The following is a 15708-nucleotide window of genomic DNA, read 5'->3' on the forward strand; positions in this document are numbered from 1 at the left end:
GCCACGGTGGCCGCATTTTGATGTGGGCGAAATGCGAAAACGCCCGTGTACTTAGATTTAGGTTCACGTTAAAGAACTCCAGGTTGTCCAAATTTCCAGAGTCCCCTACTACGTCGTGCATCATAATCAGATCCTGGTTTTTGCCCGATAAACCCCATAATTTTTAACACAGCAGTGGGGCGGTAGAACATATACATTTTGACTCCCGTTGTTTTTGGCTAATTAGTGTTGAAAGCACTGCGAATAGACTGGTGCATCATGCATAATGCCTGCATACGTTATTAGTCAGGCTGTAAGGAGAAACACTTTTGGAGCAGACCTGCATAAAAAGGAATACATGGAACGAAAAAGGCACCAGAGTCTCAATGAAGTTTTGATATCAGAGTCCATAGCATAAAAAGAAAACTTATTTTATCGTAGAGACAAGGCAGTTGTGGAATAAGCTGGCTTGCTGACAAGTGAAACTGATGATAATTAATGCACATTTAGTCGCTCTTCCCCCCCTCCCCTCCCATCCGGAAGAAAAAAGCAAAGGAACAAAGTATCTTGGCACAGCCTGCACTTAACTAAATAGGTGGTCTATATCTACAATGGGTTCTGCATTGGTCATCATGATCATGAGGGAAGTTAAGAACTCTGTGCACCACGTGTTGTGGCTGAAATTATTTCTGGTGTTCAACGTTTCACTAACGGACATTGTGAGTCTTGCCGAGGAAGCAGTTTACCGTTAGAAAATGTTGGCTTGTTCTAGCTTGCTTCAACCGTGGTAGCCTTTGCCTCCCAGAAAACCGCCGCCGTAGCCTCCACCGTAGCCTCCACCGTATCCGCCTCCATAGCCACCGCCGTAGCCTCCGTAACCACCGCCGTAGCCGCCTAAGCCTCCGCCGAAGCCTCCGTAGCCGCCGCCGTAGCCTCCAGTGCTGACGACAGCGTGGCTTACAGTCACTACAGGCTGGACTGTGTGCGAAACGGTGGCTACGGGCTGTTTCACGTAGCTCACCACGGGTTTGGTCACGTAGCCAACACTGACGACAGGTTTCTTCACGTAAGAGACCGTCTTGACGGGAACGGCAACAGCGTGGCCGCCGCCATGCCCGCCTCCGTATCCACCTCCATATCCACCTCCGTATCCACCGCCGTAACCGCCGCCGACGAAGGCGAGGCCTCCTCCGAAACCGTGACCACCGTAGCCACCACCGTAGCCACCACCGTAGCCACCACCGTAGCCACCTCCATAGCCTCCTCCGTAGCCACCGTATCCGCCAGCGTAGGCACACGCGACAAGTGTAGCGAGGACGACCTGCACATCAGCACATTTGATGTTATGTAGCTATCGGCGTATTGGTGCAGCAATTTTTTCGCACCTCGCAACACCTCGCTGACACCACAAGTAAAAGGCAAATTGTCTGAGCACTCCCATAATTCCTTGCTAAGCTCTACCGAGTCTACCCGCACCTATATTTCCGCCTGGAACTATGCGACAGCAAAAATTAAATTTTGCTGCACCGTGTGGTTGCGACAAATCAGTAGAGTAATAGTTGAATTTTGTGTATATTTCACTACGTGGGAACCTTTCGTGGGCACCACAATGGAAATTACGAAAGGAAAAGCATGAACTTTCATGTTGTGTAAGCACTCCCAAAGCCTGCTAACGAAATTTATTACCTATCTTGAATTCCTTCCAGGTAATCTATGGAAGGCTGCTTGAAGGGAACTTCTTAATGCTTTGATCCGTGAATCCTTAAACGTTTCGAAAACGATTCAAGATTACATACTTCGTTAAAAAACATGATGTAGAGGTTCGTCAAGAACAATAAGGTGCTTGTCAACTATATATAGCAGAATAACATTCATTACCACAAATACGCGGATGTTCTCTAAAGAGAGCTCCAGCAAAATTGAGCGTGGTGTTTCAGGTCTTCATTGACTAAATATATGAAAAACATTTTCTTCTGCCACATACTGTGTATTCGACCCAATACAGCGGAAAAGAAAAGTGACTGAGCTCCGCTCCCACCCCCGCAACCTGGAGAACGCGATTCCCTCGTCCAGATTTGATTACTTCCCTTCAAAATATGAATCCTGGTTAACCTTGAGCGTTTTGGTGTTGTCCTTGCGGTATTTTGATTGCATGAATAGCGCATTCATCTATCCTGCAAGGCAGGTTGGCATAGCACCGTCATGGATCTTACTGCTGCAAATGCGAGAACGATGATTTGTTGGCGCTTTGATACGGAGCAGTGTGAAAGGAACACTTAAGAGGACAAATAAAATGCGATCGACAGCGCATAATGAACCCTCCTTGTTACAGATACTTTGCACGTGTTTCGCCCAAAATTAAACTCTGAAAGCGAATCAAACAAGCAATGGTACTTAGGCTGTGATCTCGTTCGCAGCAGATTTGAATAGAAGATTCGCGAGTAATCGTCGCTTAAAAACAAACTCGTTCTCAGCAGATGGAGGCAAGCCTCCATCTGCTGGGAATGAGTTTGTTTTTAAGCACTGATTACTCGCGAATCTTGTATTCAAATTGGACATGCTAATATAAAACAAGTAGCCTTCGCCTTGCACCTGCGCTCTCATGCAATAGTTTTACGCGGGACGAAAGGTGTTTAGCCGCTACGGTCCCTTCAAAGAAACTTGTACTTTCCATTTTATAATTGCTCGAGGGGGTACACTGACTTGCTTGCAAGCCGCGTCAGCCACTTGCACGCGATCACCCTGCTATGGTGCATACGACATTCCAGGGCTGGTATAACAGAACGGTTACTTTTGCCTTGTTCTATTCCTTCTTGCCATCTGCAGAGTCGTTGTTGTTGCTGCTGTTGTAGCCTGTGATGCGTCAAATGTTTGATTCACTGCGACTTCTTTTTCCTTCTTATTTTTTCTTTTCCACTTCCTCACGAGTAGGCTAGCCAAGCGGGCGACAACTTGGTTACCCTCCCTACCTTTCTTTCTCTGTCTCTGGGGTTAATGGTAGCGACGCATATCTCGGGGAAATTACGAAGGTCAAAGTAACTTTGGGCTAGAACGGTCTAGAAGGGTGAACGAAGTGCTCTGACCCTTCGGCCCACTCTTGGTTCAGGAATTTACAATAATTCTGCTTCGGGACAGTTGTAGCCCGTTGGTGAAGAGGCGGCAAATTGGAAAAAATTGCCATCTGGTTATAAGTTCTGTTTTAGCAGTTATAAGGTGACAGATATGGTGGTACCTTGGAAAATAAAATAAATTCTCCATGCGTGAAGCACTGCATCAACTAGCGATTGTGCATATCTGTGAAAACACGAAAGTAGCCAATTAACTTATAATAATATCCTACACACCCTTCGTTGCAACGGACTTGCTTTCTTAATACCTACATATAGTGTCCCAGTTAACGTTAGCCAAGCTGTTCAACGAAAGAAGTAACAATATAAATAACACGGCGGGATATATGATCTTAAGGCCTATGGTGTTTGGTCGTCAGAGCGCTGACGATCGAACACATTAGGTTTTATAATTGTATTTTGCACCCTGTTTCTTTAATACTTCTTTCCGTTGAACAGCTTGGCTAACGTTAGCTGGGACGCACGTATATGTATATGAATGAAGGCGTCCCCGTTGTTTCAAATACATTAAGTAAGAACAAGCTTGGAAGTTATTTTTTAAAATTTTGATGGTGAATAATGGCTCTGTTTTAAACTGAAACAACTTGTCCATTTTTGTGCAACGCATATGTCCACTAAGTGTTCTCTTGTTGCCCTTGGCTGTTGAAGCGTCGGCTTATGCACATTCGTGCACTTCATAAAGGAGGGGTGTTGCTTGCCGGGGCAAGAGATGAAAGTCCCCACATAGAGGTAAAGATAGCTTTCCGTAACAGGAGCATGCTATGACCCTTGTGCAGGGAGGGAGAGAGCAAAATTACTCGGATTACTGGAGAGGTTTCCCAAGGCATACACATAACATGGGACGTTAGGTGGTGATCGAATTGCACTTCGCTGTCATATGTTTCGCAATTGTCTACGTAGGTTGACGTGAAGTGCGAGCTAGGTACTCAACGTACAACATTTTCGTATATTTTCCTGTTGGTTCAATGTGCACGAAGAGAAGCACGAAGGGTAGTGCCATCAACACAATACTTCGAGAACAGTCAATTCACTCTGATAATTGAATTTGCATGCAATATGCGCAGTAACTTCATGGCCAAAGGTGTTTCGTGATTGGCAGAGTTCACTGAGAAACACGGACAAGGAAAGTCCACGGAGGTGTTATGAAACAGCTTCTTGGGCTTTCCTCGGAGAAATTGACTAACATCTCGCGGCTTCTACGATTCAACATCACCTCCTGGTGCGGTGCATGGTGTCTAAGCTCAGTGACTCGCGGCGAGGTTCGGAGCTTAACTTCTTTCCCGAATCAAGCACACGACCGCATGGTGCGCATACAGATGCGTTATTGCCGCATACTCGTCTTCCAATACGTAGCGAGAGCCGCACGTCGAAACGCGCAAGTCCGCACTTACGAGAACGTTCATGGTGGTGGTATTCCTTGTGTCTTCGGTGCAATGGAGAGACCCGGTGGGGCGTGTGGCACAGTGGAGTTGGACGCCGCAGTTTTATAGAGACAGGCAGAAATGGCGGGCGAAAGTTGACCCAGTATCCGGGGGATCACGCACCCCCCCTACTCCTCCCACAGTTTACCCCCCTCCCCCCAACCCCAGCCTTCAGCCACACGATGAAAGGAGGCTCACGTGCAACGCCTCCGGGACGGAGGGTTCCTGCGGTCTTCGCCTTTTTTTTTACTTTGCCTTCGGAAGACGGAAGTCTCGGTAAAAAATCATGCACGCGCACGTTACGGGCAAGGGACGCCTTATTACATCGCGCTCGCGCGCGCTCTGCACCACTTCGCGCTTTCAGAAGCGAACCACGCGCTGAGGCCTGGAATCTGCGCGAGAAGCAAACCAAAGCGAGCTTCCTGCCAACGACATACCCGCCAGTGGGACTCCGGGCGATCGCAGGAGCAATCGTGCCAATTGTTTCGTTATTGCCGCTTGCGGTCTGCTGCAGGACGGTAGGGGGGGAGGCGATCCCCTCTGCGACCCCCCCACCCGCCCACTTCTCTATCCATCTCTCGCCCTATTTTGACGGTATACGGGGGCCCCGCTGGGAAAGACCCGGATTGTGACCGGTGTGTATTGAACTAGGCTAAAACAACCCTCCCTGCTCGCGGACGACATGAATACCGTGGCGTGCGTATACAAATAAAGAAAAGAAGGAGAGCCTTTAGTTGCTCGTGGACCGTCGACTAGGAACAAAAACCGGAGCACATATACCGCGCTCTCGCGTAATTCGAGAGCGCAGGAGGGGTGCGTTCATACAAAGCCAGTGACAGGAGCCACAATATCTTAAGTGCTTGATCGAATCTCCCTGTTTCAGTCCGTTTTGTAAAGCACCCGTACTCAGCGATGTTCTTAAGGTACGGTTGCAGGTATACACAAGGAAGCGAGTTGTCTTCTGGAGGACTCCATTTTTGGAACTTCAGAGTGGTTGTCGGGCCTCACGTCAACAAACAAGTCGAGCAAAATCCGGGCCCCAATTAAACGTTTGAGATAAGTTTTCTCACTCGGGCGTGTTTTTGTTTTCCCTGCTATTGAGGAGGAGGGCATCTGCACCATTGATTTTTTTTTGTTCCCTTGCCCTGCACATCGCTGCGATTTCGTGACAGATTCTGTGGTAAAGGTAGTTAAAATTCGTAGCAGCTTATTTAAAATAAAATCAACTATTCGTATCCCCAGGCCAGTCTTGGCAATTCTTCAGTCTTTCTTGTCTGAGTTGCATTTGATTTAGCTTTCGGGTAGTTTTTAGAAGAGCCGACAAGCGTATGTGAACTGAGCGACAGGAGCTCTGTCTTTTTTTTAACCCAGCACAGATAAATTTCGAAACATAAAAAATTGGGAAAAGGTCGCCCGACTTTATTACAGTTATTACGTTCGGCAAAGTAGCCCATTCAATGTTCATCAGCTGAATGGCGCATGCAGGTAAGAACTGATTACAATTTGGGTAAAATGGCCCGCAACTATCTGTCTAGTAGGATGCAGAACGTAGAGATAAACGGTACATAATCTAACATTCTAAACGTGAGTTTAGGGTTACCACTGGTATCTGTTTAAGGCTCTGTATTGTTTCTAGTATGCATTAGCGATGGAGCCTCCAGTATTAGTGAGGACACCACTGTGCAATTATTCACAGATGATTGTTTACTTTGCCGGGAAATTAAAGATAAGAAAGATCAAAGAGTGCTAACTGATGCTCTTCTTGCCATTGAAGATTGGTGTGAAGCTTATAAAATGAAGCTAACTGAAGAGAAAACAGTTGCTTTTCGCGTTACGAACAAGACAAAGCATATAGTTGTGCATAATTATATCATAAACTCCAAAGAACTTTCTTCAGTCGACTCACCTGAGTATCTAGGCATGACAATGACACAATATCTTAGCTGAAAATCCCATCTAACAAAGACTAAAACTGGCTTCTCAATGTGTGAAATTAACCGCGTTCCTAACTTATGTGAGGCTATCTGTAGAGTATGCCGGCGCCATATAGAATCCGTTTCAATTTGGATTAGTGAGCGAGTTGGAGAGTGTGCAAGTGAGGGCAGTGCGGTCAATCTTGTCTAGATATTCATCCATGGAATCAGTAAATGAAATGCTGAAGTTACTTCGATTACCGACTATCGTGGAGCGTCAACGAGTGGCTAGGTTAAAATACTTGTTCTTACTTTCTAAACACTATTTTCACATTAACACTGCTGCCTACTTCACTCCTCAGCAAAGCAGTAGCTTAAGGCGAAAACATGACATAATGTTGAAAGTTCACTAGCCAAGTTCAACACATATATTAATTAATTTCTTCTGAGAACTATAAAAGAGTGGAACGCCTTGTCGTTTTCTGGTCTGCAAGAACAACATGAAACAGCGCTAAACTACAACTGGTACTTTATTGGAACAAGCAACACATATATAGGCTGAAGCAGCCAATTGGAAGGCTACCAAAGCCAAACACACACAAAAAAAAATGAGAAGAAGAAATCGGACTCTCATCACATCGCCCTCTGCCCTTTACGAAACGTCATCCAGATAGTCGGTTCCCTTTTTGAGAGCGTCACTGAAGGCGTGCTTACGCGATTTCTTCTTTTTATGTTTTTGGTGTTTGGCTTTGTTAGCCTTCCCATTGGCTGCTTCAGCCTATATGTTGCTTCTTCCAATAAGGCGCCAGTTGTCGTTTAGTGCATATATGTTGCTTCTTCCAGTAAAGCGCCAGTTGTCGTTTAGTGCTGTGTCCTGTTGTTCTTCTCTCCGCCGCCGTCCGTGTGCGCTGTTAACAAACTAGCCCACCAGGTCATCCTTGTTAATGTCATTTGTAATTTCAAAAAAAGATTGTTTTAAATTCATAAGATCGTATTGTCAGTGAAGTGACCTATAATGCTAATAGCAATAAGAACGTGGCAGTGGCGTAGAAGTTCTACAGGGCTCGAAATGCAATTTCGTTGGTTTCGTCCTATAGGTCAGATATACTCTGTGTTTCCGCGACGACTGTCTCTAATTAATAAAAATATGGATTCGAGGCACGATAACGCTTTCGGAAAGACAAGATTTGCAACAAGGGCGTACAGAAGGAAACTCCTCGTAGAATCACCGAGCACAATTGAAAAACTCATGTCTCTAGGGATTCATAATACATTCGAGGAACTGGCAGAAGCTCAACTGATAACTCAAAGAAACAGACTCGCACGAACGACCACGGGTAGGAAACTCCTTGGTAGACTCGGGTATCACGAGCTCCTTGAAAAACACAACCAAACTAAGCCAATCCCCACAATAATCAGAACCTGCATCAAAGTGGCGCCAGTACCCAGAAATATGGACCCAACTCTACATGCAGGCAGAAGAGAAGCCAGAGCTGCATACATTGAAAAAACGCACGGCGACAAACCAAACTCCCGCTTCGTGGACGCGGCAAGATACCCAGGCCGGCAGAAAAGAGCGGTAGCTGCTGTCACTGACTACATGGGCAGAGAAATCATTAGCGTCTCCACTCACAACACCACTATCGTGGAAGCAGAAGAAATCGCAACAGCCCTTGCTATCAAAGCTACGGAACCAAACCAACAACAAATAACCATCCTATCAGACTCTCAAGCGGCATGCAGAAGCTACCTCAGGGAACGAGTATGCACCGCAGCCTATAGGATTATACAAGATATAAAACCCGAGCCAGATTTCACCTTTTATGGGTACCCGGTCACGAGGGAATCAGGGCTAACGAAGAGGCTGACAGAGTAGCTCGTGCGCATGCTACACCCCACGGGTGCTCACAGGACGCCTCTGACGACACGATCCCGATTGACCAGAACTACTCTGCAATTTTAAACTATCACAGAGGAAATAGAATGAAGCTACCACCCCCAGATAAGAATCTCAGTAAGGAAGAACAGGTTATATGGAGAAAGCTGCAAACCTATACACATAACAACCTGCACATTCTCCATAAAATTCATCCGGAAAGATATACGGACACATGCCCATGGTGCGGAGCCACGCCAACCTTAGACCACATCTCATGGGCATGCACGGCATATCCACAAAAGACAAACACAGCAATTACGGATCATACACAATGGGAGGCGGCGCTGTCCAGCTCACAGGAAGAGGTCCAAAGGGCCATCATCCGACAAGCAAGACGGCGCGCGGAAGCCAGTGGGGCCCTTGTCTAGGGGCTCCACCCATTGAGCGTTTTATTCTACAATAAAGTTGTTCTTCTTCACAATTAACTCTAACGTTCACTAATGAACTTTTTAATTAAGTTAGATCGCCAATGCCAACTGGACGTTTGTAGCTAAGGGCGAGCTCGCAACAAATCAGCTTTTTTAATGGAGCGAAATTTCTTATTTAGAGCACGCTCGCTTTAAACATTTAAATATATTTAGACAGCGACTCGAATAGGGCACAGCACGGGTAGCTTTTTTTTTTCTGGGCCGGGCCCAGCCAGAGACCTAAATTGTCATGCGTTGACCCGCCTAAACCCGGCCCATCGGTTTCAAACTTGGCCCGTACCCACTCCGGGCACGTAAGAATCGGGCACGGCCTGTCCCGGTTTGGCCCGTTCGCCCTTGAGCCTAAACGAAGCATGGTACAATACTCAGTTACCAGTCACACAGAAATTCTTTTCTAGGAACACAGTTCAGTGCCATGTTTTTCCCTGAATTTGTTGCTGGCAAATGAACAAAGAAAAATAGAAAGAAAAAGTCACACCCTCTGTTCATTATGCTCGTACATTGCGGTGGCATATGCATGAACACCCGTAGTACATTTGACAAATAGCTGTACAGCAATATATAACGAAGAAATCGAATAAAATTGTTAGGAATGTAAACTTAAATACACTGTTCTATTGGCATTCAAAATTCCGTAATACACTGCCGCTAGAAGCTCTTGTAGCTCCATATGAACAGGTGACACACCAGAACAACGCTCATGTGCGACCATATCGTCATGTGGAGGAAAAGAGCATTATTGGTTCATTCGGCTTCATTTTGATGTTGTTATGTCGTGTTCGATGTCTTGATCTCGCGGGAGGGCAACCGGAGACTAGAAAGAAGAGAGAGGACAGCGATGATTGTGTGCACGTGCGTGGGTAGCACCATGGAGTTAAAGGCGCTCACACAAACCAGTCGTTTTCAAAAAGCACAAAAGTGCATTCACTGCCTTCTGGGACGGCGATCGGTGGGGAGGGTATTCCAGTAGCGCCTGTTCGCTCAGGGGACAATCATCTATTCGCCTGAACGCATTGGACATTGATTGTTTCTAGAAGTTGCAAACGTGCTAACCGGGTCTACTAAAGGTCCGACTGAACCCTGAGCCAGACCTGAGCCCGAAGCTCCTGAGCCTGAGACCAGCCCAGCTCCACACCTTTCTTAGCCGGTCCGAGCCCGGGCTGCACCAGCCCAGTCATTCGGGTAAGCCCGAGCCTGTACCGTGCCCTAGTTCTGACTCACATTTTCATTACGAAACAAAAACGTACCGTTTAATTTCTACTAAGCGATTTTCTTTTCAAAACAGAAACGTACGCTCTTTGAAACTGCTTCAAACTTCACTTATTCCTTGGTTCCCTGAACTCATTTACTGTGAACAGAAATAGCAAGGCCCCGGCTTTTAAGAAGGTTAACCCCCCCCCCCCCTTCCCAGGCTCAGTAACTTCTGCAAGTCACGGAGAGAAGGAGAGAGAGAGAGAAATCCCAATTTTTATACGATTAAAAAGTTGCATCGATGCCCTCAGTCCAGGGCGTCGCTTCAGCGAGAGAACTCCAGTGCCGCGGAAAGAACCCTTAAAGACTGGACAACCATTGAGGTATACCTGACAGTTTCCGTGCTCGATAATTCTTGCGGGGTTTTGCGCGCCGTGCGGGCTTTGAGAGGGCATCGATTGGTGCATCTATTCGGAGAAGCCAGCAGACGAAGACGACACTGTGCTGTGCACATTGCAAAGAAGAAATTGTGCTTGATAACATGAAGATATGTTATCCTTGTGCAAGGGTAAGCCCTTGTGAAAACCTTCTGCTGTCGCAGTGAGTGAACTCAGAGCCCAAGCAATCGATGAAGTCTGTCGATATTTTTGCTTGCGTGCATGCGTGTGTGCGTGCGTGTGTGTGTGTTCACTCGTCTCCAAAGTTATGCGTCCGCGCTTTGTTATTGAGCGTAGCCCGGCCTTTCCTGCCGTCTGTCTTTCCGAAGGAAATAATATAGTAATGGTATGTCAGGCGCGAAACGCAAGTAACACGAATCATTGCGTGGAATTATTTCGTGAGACGTTGTGAGCTAAATGTCACGGGAGGAGACGCAAGAATAAAGAAACGAAAACGAGAAAAATCGCCAGAATCACAGCGTGCCTCAGGCGTGCCGTGATTGTTACTACAGGAGCACAGGTTTTGTTTTTCTGCTCAGCATTCAAACCACGCCAACACTGCTCGGGACACACGCAAAAAATGAATTAGCCTCAAACAGCAATGCTTCCGGCATTCTTCGTTCATTTTATTGTGTGGCCTTGTGGAATAAGTGGGCTACATGACTGAAAGTGCCCGGTGGGTTCGCATTGGTTCTTAGTTTTTGGTCTTTGCTGCAATCTCGATTTAGGAGTAGTCTAACAAGGAAAAAAAAAGGAAGAAACACACAGGAAGGCGCGATAGTGTAGTAAAAGTACTTCACGCCGGGAAAACCATTTTAACGTGCTGATTGCAGTAATAGACTGTTGCGTTTGACCTCCAGGCTGTGATTGCTACAATTAAATGTTAATTTTGCTAATTTTTGTTTCCATGCCACTACTCCAGCTCTTGCAGGTAACTAGCAAAAAAAAAAAGGAAGACGCAGCTCTTTATTTCTTTAAGGCGACTTAAAAAGCATGCAAGACTACCGCAGTAAATGGAATACCGGTAAGTGCAATACGTATGAATTTCCCTGTTCCCCTACGCAAAAACATGCAAGCATTTTTTGAAATTTTATTGCGTTCTGTAGAGTATTACAATTACGTTGACGTTAACATTGTACAAGACTACAACTTATATTATGTCGGAATGAGGGCGTTTGACACGCGGTTAATAACAAATTAAGTCGTAAGTTTCTATTAGTGACAAGTTTGCCTAAATTATGTGAAACTTGATTGAGGACTTTAACAAATGATTGAGCACCTTAACCGAGAAAGTGGAAGAGTGGGGTTGAAGATGTAGAAGACGGAGGTGATGTTCAATAGCCTTGCAAGGAAACAAGAATTCATGATCGCCAGTTGGCCTTTAGAGTCTGTACAGGAGTACGTTTATCTATATCATTTACTCGCAGGGAACCCAGACCATGAGAAGGAAATTACAGAAGAATAAAAATGGGTAGGAGTGCATACAGCAGACGTTACCTAATCCTGACTGGGAGTTCACCTCTGTCGATGAAAGTAACAGTGTACAATCATTGCATTGTACCGGTGCCGGGCCAGAAACAAACTTGGAGGCTAACAAAGAGGCTTGTGAACAAGTTAAGGACCGCGCAAGGAGTGATGGAACGAAGAATGTTAAGCGTAACATCAAGAGACAGAAAGAGAGCGGCGTGGATCAGAAAGGAAACGGGGTAGCCGACATTCTGGCTGACATCAAAAGCAAAAAATTGAGCTGGGCAGCGCGTGTAATGCATAGGGCAGATAATCGGTGGACCATTAGGGTTACATAATGGGCGCCAAGAGATGGGAAGCGCAGTCGAGGACGGCAGAAAATTAGCTGCGGTGATCAAATGAGGAAAGTTGCAGGTGCAAGTTTGAATCAGCTAACTCCAGACAGGGTTAATTGCAGATCGTATAATTGCAGTGGACATAAAAATAGGCCGCTATTGTTGTTGGTGACGATGAGGATGGTGGTGGTGGTGATGGTGAGGTGAAACTTTGCAGGGCTTGTAGAATTTATCATCTTTTGAACTTGCATATCTTAGCCATTCAATATCCTACGAGGTTGACTTGGTGCGGTTCCTGCAAATGGATAAACTAAAGTGGACGACGGTTACAAGGGCGTCGCAATGTGGACTTCTTCGTATGACATCGCAAAGTGTTGTGGCAGTTCAAGAAGTAACACGGACAAAAAAAATGCATTGATTGCATATGCGAATTTGTCTGTTCTTGTGTGCGTGTTTTTCGCTTGCGCTACTAGAACGCTTTAGAGTATAAAATAAGTTTTATCGTTCAATCCTTTGGTGTTCGATTAATTAGGAAATCAATATTTAGAGGTGCCACTTTGTATAGTGGTAGTCACATGTGTCACTTCACCGTAAATGAAAACTTCGGTGAATTTCATTCATGCTCTGATATTTTCTTTCACCTTTCTTCACCAATCCTCAGGTCTATACTCTTGCCTACCTTATTTCTTTCCTATTAAACTCCCCGGGGCATATTTTAGATTTCAATACCTCTTGCATCTCCATGCTTCCCATGTCCACTTGGGGCTGACGGGAATGACACATTATGAAAACATGTTCGAGCTTTTCTGTTGGCTCGCATACAGCAGCGGCAAATATGATCTTCATTGTCAAAATAAGGCACGAACAAAGAAAAACGCATTTTTTATGAGAAAGCACCTTTTTTCGCCAATAACTAAGTCCTAGAGGCAAGTAACAGTAAATATGCCAATCAAGTAGCTATTACGCACTTAGAGCTATGTGTTCGATGGGGGGGGGGACGCATAAATTCTCTTAAATAAAATTGCATGACAGCTAAGGAAACTGTCGAACTTTCGATTTCTTTTAGTACAGAGAAAAAAAATTATTTGTGAGGAAACTACGTTGGATCGCTTAGAATATTCTAATGAATTGCCAATGTTCAAACGTTCCACTTTCCGCTCGTAACAGGGGTTTCCGGAAAAACCTGAAAAGTGATCGCAATATAACTATTTTGTAAGGCAAAATCAAACGCAAAATTAAGTGTAAATCTGCTCGCCAGCCGACGAGCTCGTGAAGGCCGTGCCTTGACTCAATTTCACTTCACCGATCTTTCGCGCACGAGGATCGTCGTCACCGCTGAGTCATCACGAGACCTTTAGAATAATAAAGGCAACAGTGCGGCGGGTGGTGACGGAGCAGCCAAGCATGACTCTAATTTCTCTAATTTTAATGCTTATTGCCATAACAATAAGCCGAGTAGCGTTACATTAATCGTCCGCATTACTCCGCAAAGATCGCTGACTGCAACTAGGCACAGCAGTTAAATTTTATCTGAATAACAATAAAAAAATATTTTGAAGGCCTCTCACCAGGATTGCGCATTTCAAACAGACATTCTCAATGTACAAATCACGCGTTGACGATCGTGTATGCAATGTATTGCGCCGCGAAAACAGCTGATAATTCGTACGAAAGGCCGCGGGCCCGCCTTTCTCCGAGTAGCCACTCGCCCCTCCAGAGACGCCACGCGAATACATCGCCTGCAGCGCGCAAATAGCCGGGGCAGCAGCGCTAGCAACACGGCGATTCCCGTGAAACGCGAAGCGCGGGAAACCGCTTCTCGAAATGGGCCGCGTAGCAAGACAAATGAAAGAGAGGGGAAAAGAAAGTATGGCGCATATTTTTACGCAAACGCCCTGTGGGCCTTAAGTTCTATATATGGGAGAAGACAAGGGAGGAATTCCTCTTGCGGGCGCTGGTCGAGACAAGGGAAGAGATATTTTCTGCGGCGAGAAGCGTAGGCCGCCGAACATTTCGTTTGCCTCTACGGTCAGCTATTACCGAACCACGTAAATAATTATTGCAGTCAAATGCTCCCTCGGGGGCGCGTTACAACCAAACGTTCCACGCAGGCTGGTGAGGGACACTTTAACGTCTGAACTATGCACTTGTTGTATTATGGTGGAAGTCTTTGTTTTTTATGCTCAGAAAAATTGCTGCAGAGGGAAAATAATAATAATAATAATAATAATAATAATAATAATAATAATAATAATAATAATAATAATAATAATAATAATAATAATAATAATAATAATAATAACTGAGCTAATTGTCGTCTACACACCAAGTATAGCGTCGACTACATTTCGATGGGGGCGAAATGCAATAGCACACGTCTACTTAGCTTTAGCTGCAGGAACCCAGGATGGTCAAAATTAACTCGGAGTATCCCACTACGCCGTGACCTCATTATGATATCGCGTTCTGGCGCCTAAAACCCGGAATTTATTTCTAACGCCTTCAAGTATCTCCGTGCTAAATTTCCCTGATATTAAATAATGTTAAGCTTGAGGAATTAGGTGCATAATCTGTGAAAACGACCGAAAGCTGTAAACAAGAAAAAAATTAACTGAAACTTTGCAACCATGTTAATATTTTGTGGAAACAATCGGAAGATAAATGTGCATGTAATTTGTCCAGAAGTAAGACCGGGGTGTCCAAAATAAACTGAAAACTTTAAATTTATTCTTCCGCGTAATTTAACCATTGAGACTGCTCGCGAGATGTCACTGCTTGATCTTTATGATTTATGATATTTATGATTCTTTGACAGCCCGAAATGCGTGGTTGGAAATTCATTTTCAAATACCACAGCTAGATATTGGTTTTGAAGGACTCTGCAGATTCCCGGGAATTCCGAGTTTCTAGGCCTGAGCAATAGTCAGGATTGGAGAGCGAGCTGGTGGCAGGCCGCTTAAAGCTACTGCATGTTTGTGTTGCCACCAGGTGTACAAACCGCCCGGGGAAAATTTTTCCTATTGCTGGCGTCACCACTGGGGCAATAAGGGAAAAAGATGCCGATGAAGCGCGATACATCGCCAGCACACTGCTCCTATTGCTAGTATAATAGATAACCTGGAAGTAACTTCACCTCTCAGTAGCTTCATCCTACAGTTCTTCACCATATGACGTGTTCGGCTTCTGAAAGGTAATGTCAAATCGTTTCGCCAGTATACTCTCTCTCGCTCGCTCGCTCGCTCGCTCGCTCGCTCGCTCACACACACACACACACACACACACACACACACACACACACACACACACACACACACACACACACACACACACACACGCACACGCACACGCACGCACACACACGCACGCACGCACGCACTCTCTCTCTCTCTCTATTTTTATGACAAAGTTCCCATACATGTACAGCGCTCAGCCATTTAAACGCTATATTCGAATCGCGTGGCTGCTGGAAA

General features: G+C 45.4%; 1 protein-coding gene across 1 annotated transcript; it reads right to left on the reverse strand.

Annotated features, from left to right (window-relative positions):
- Positions 1-736: 736 nt before the first annotated feature.
- Positions 737-9986, reverse strand: LOC142559613 (uncharacterized). The gene is made up of 2 exons (XM_075671215.1): positions 9900-9986; positions 737-1300 (listed from the first exon to the last, which is right to left on the reverse strand). Exons 1-2 carry the CDS (start codon positions 9984-9986, stop codon positions 758-760), a joined length of 630 nt encoding a protein of 209 aa, XP_075527330.1. The 3' UTR covers positions 737-757.
- Positions 9987-15708: the final 5722 nt, after the last annotated feature.

Source organism: Dermacentor variabilis, chromosome 1 (assembly GCF_050947875.1).
Source record: "Dermacentor variabilis isolate Ectoservices chromosome 1, ASM5094787v1, whole genome shotgun sequence".
In the NCBI taxonomy this organism is placed as follows: Eukaryota; Metazoa; Arthropoda; class Arachnida; order Ixodida; family Ixodidae; genus Dermacentor; species Dermacentor variabilis.

Coding starts and splice junctions, on each gene's coding strand:
- LOC142559613 (XM_075671215.1), bottom strand. CDS start 9,986: ATGACTGGGCTGGTGCAGCCCGGGCTCGGACCGGCTAAGAAAGGTGTG. Junction 1,301..9,899: donor CTCAGGAGCTTCGGGCTCAG/GTCTGGCTCAGG, acceptor GCTGATGTGCAG/GTCGTCCTCGCTACACTTGT.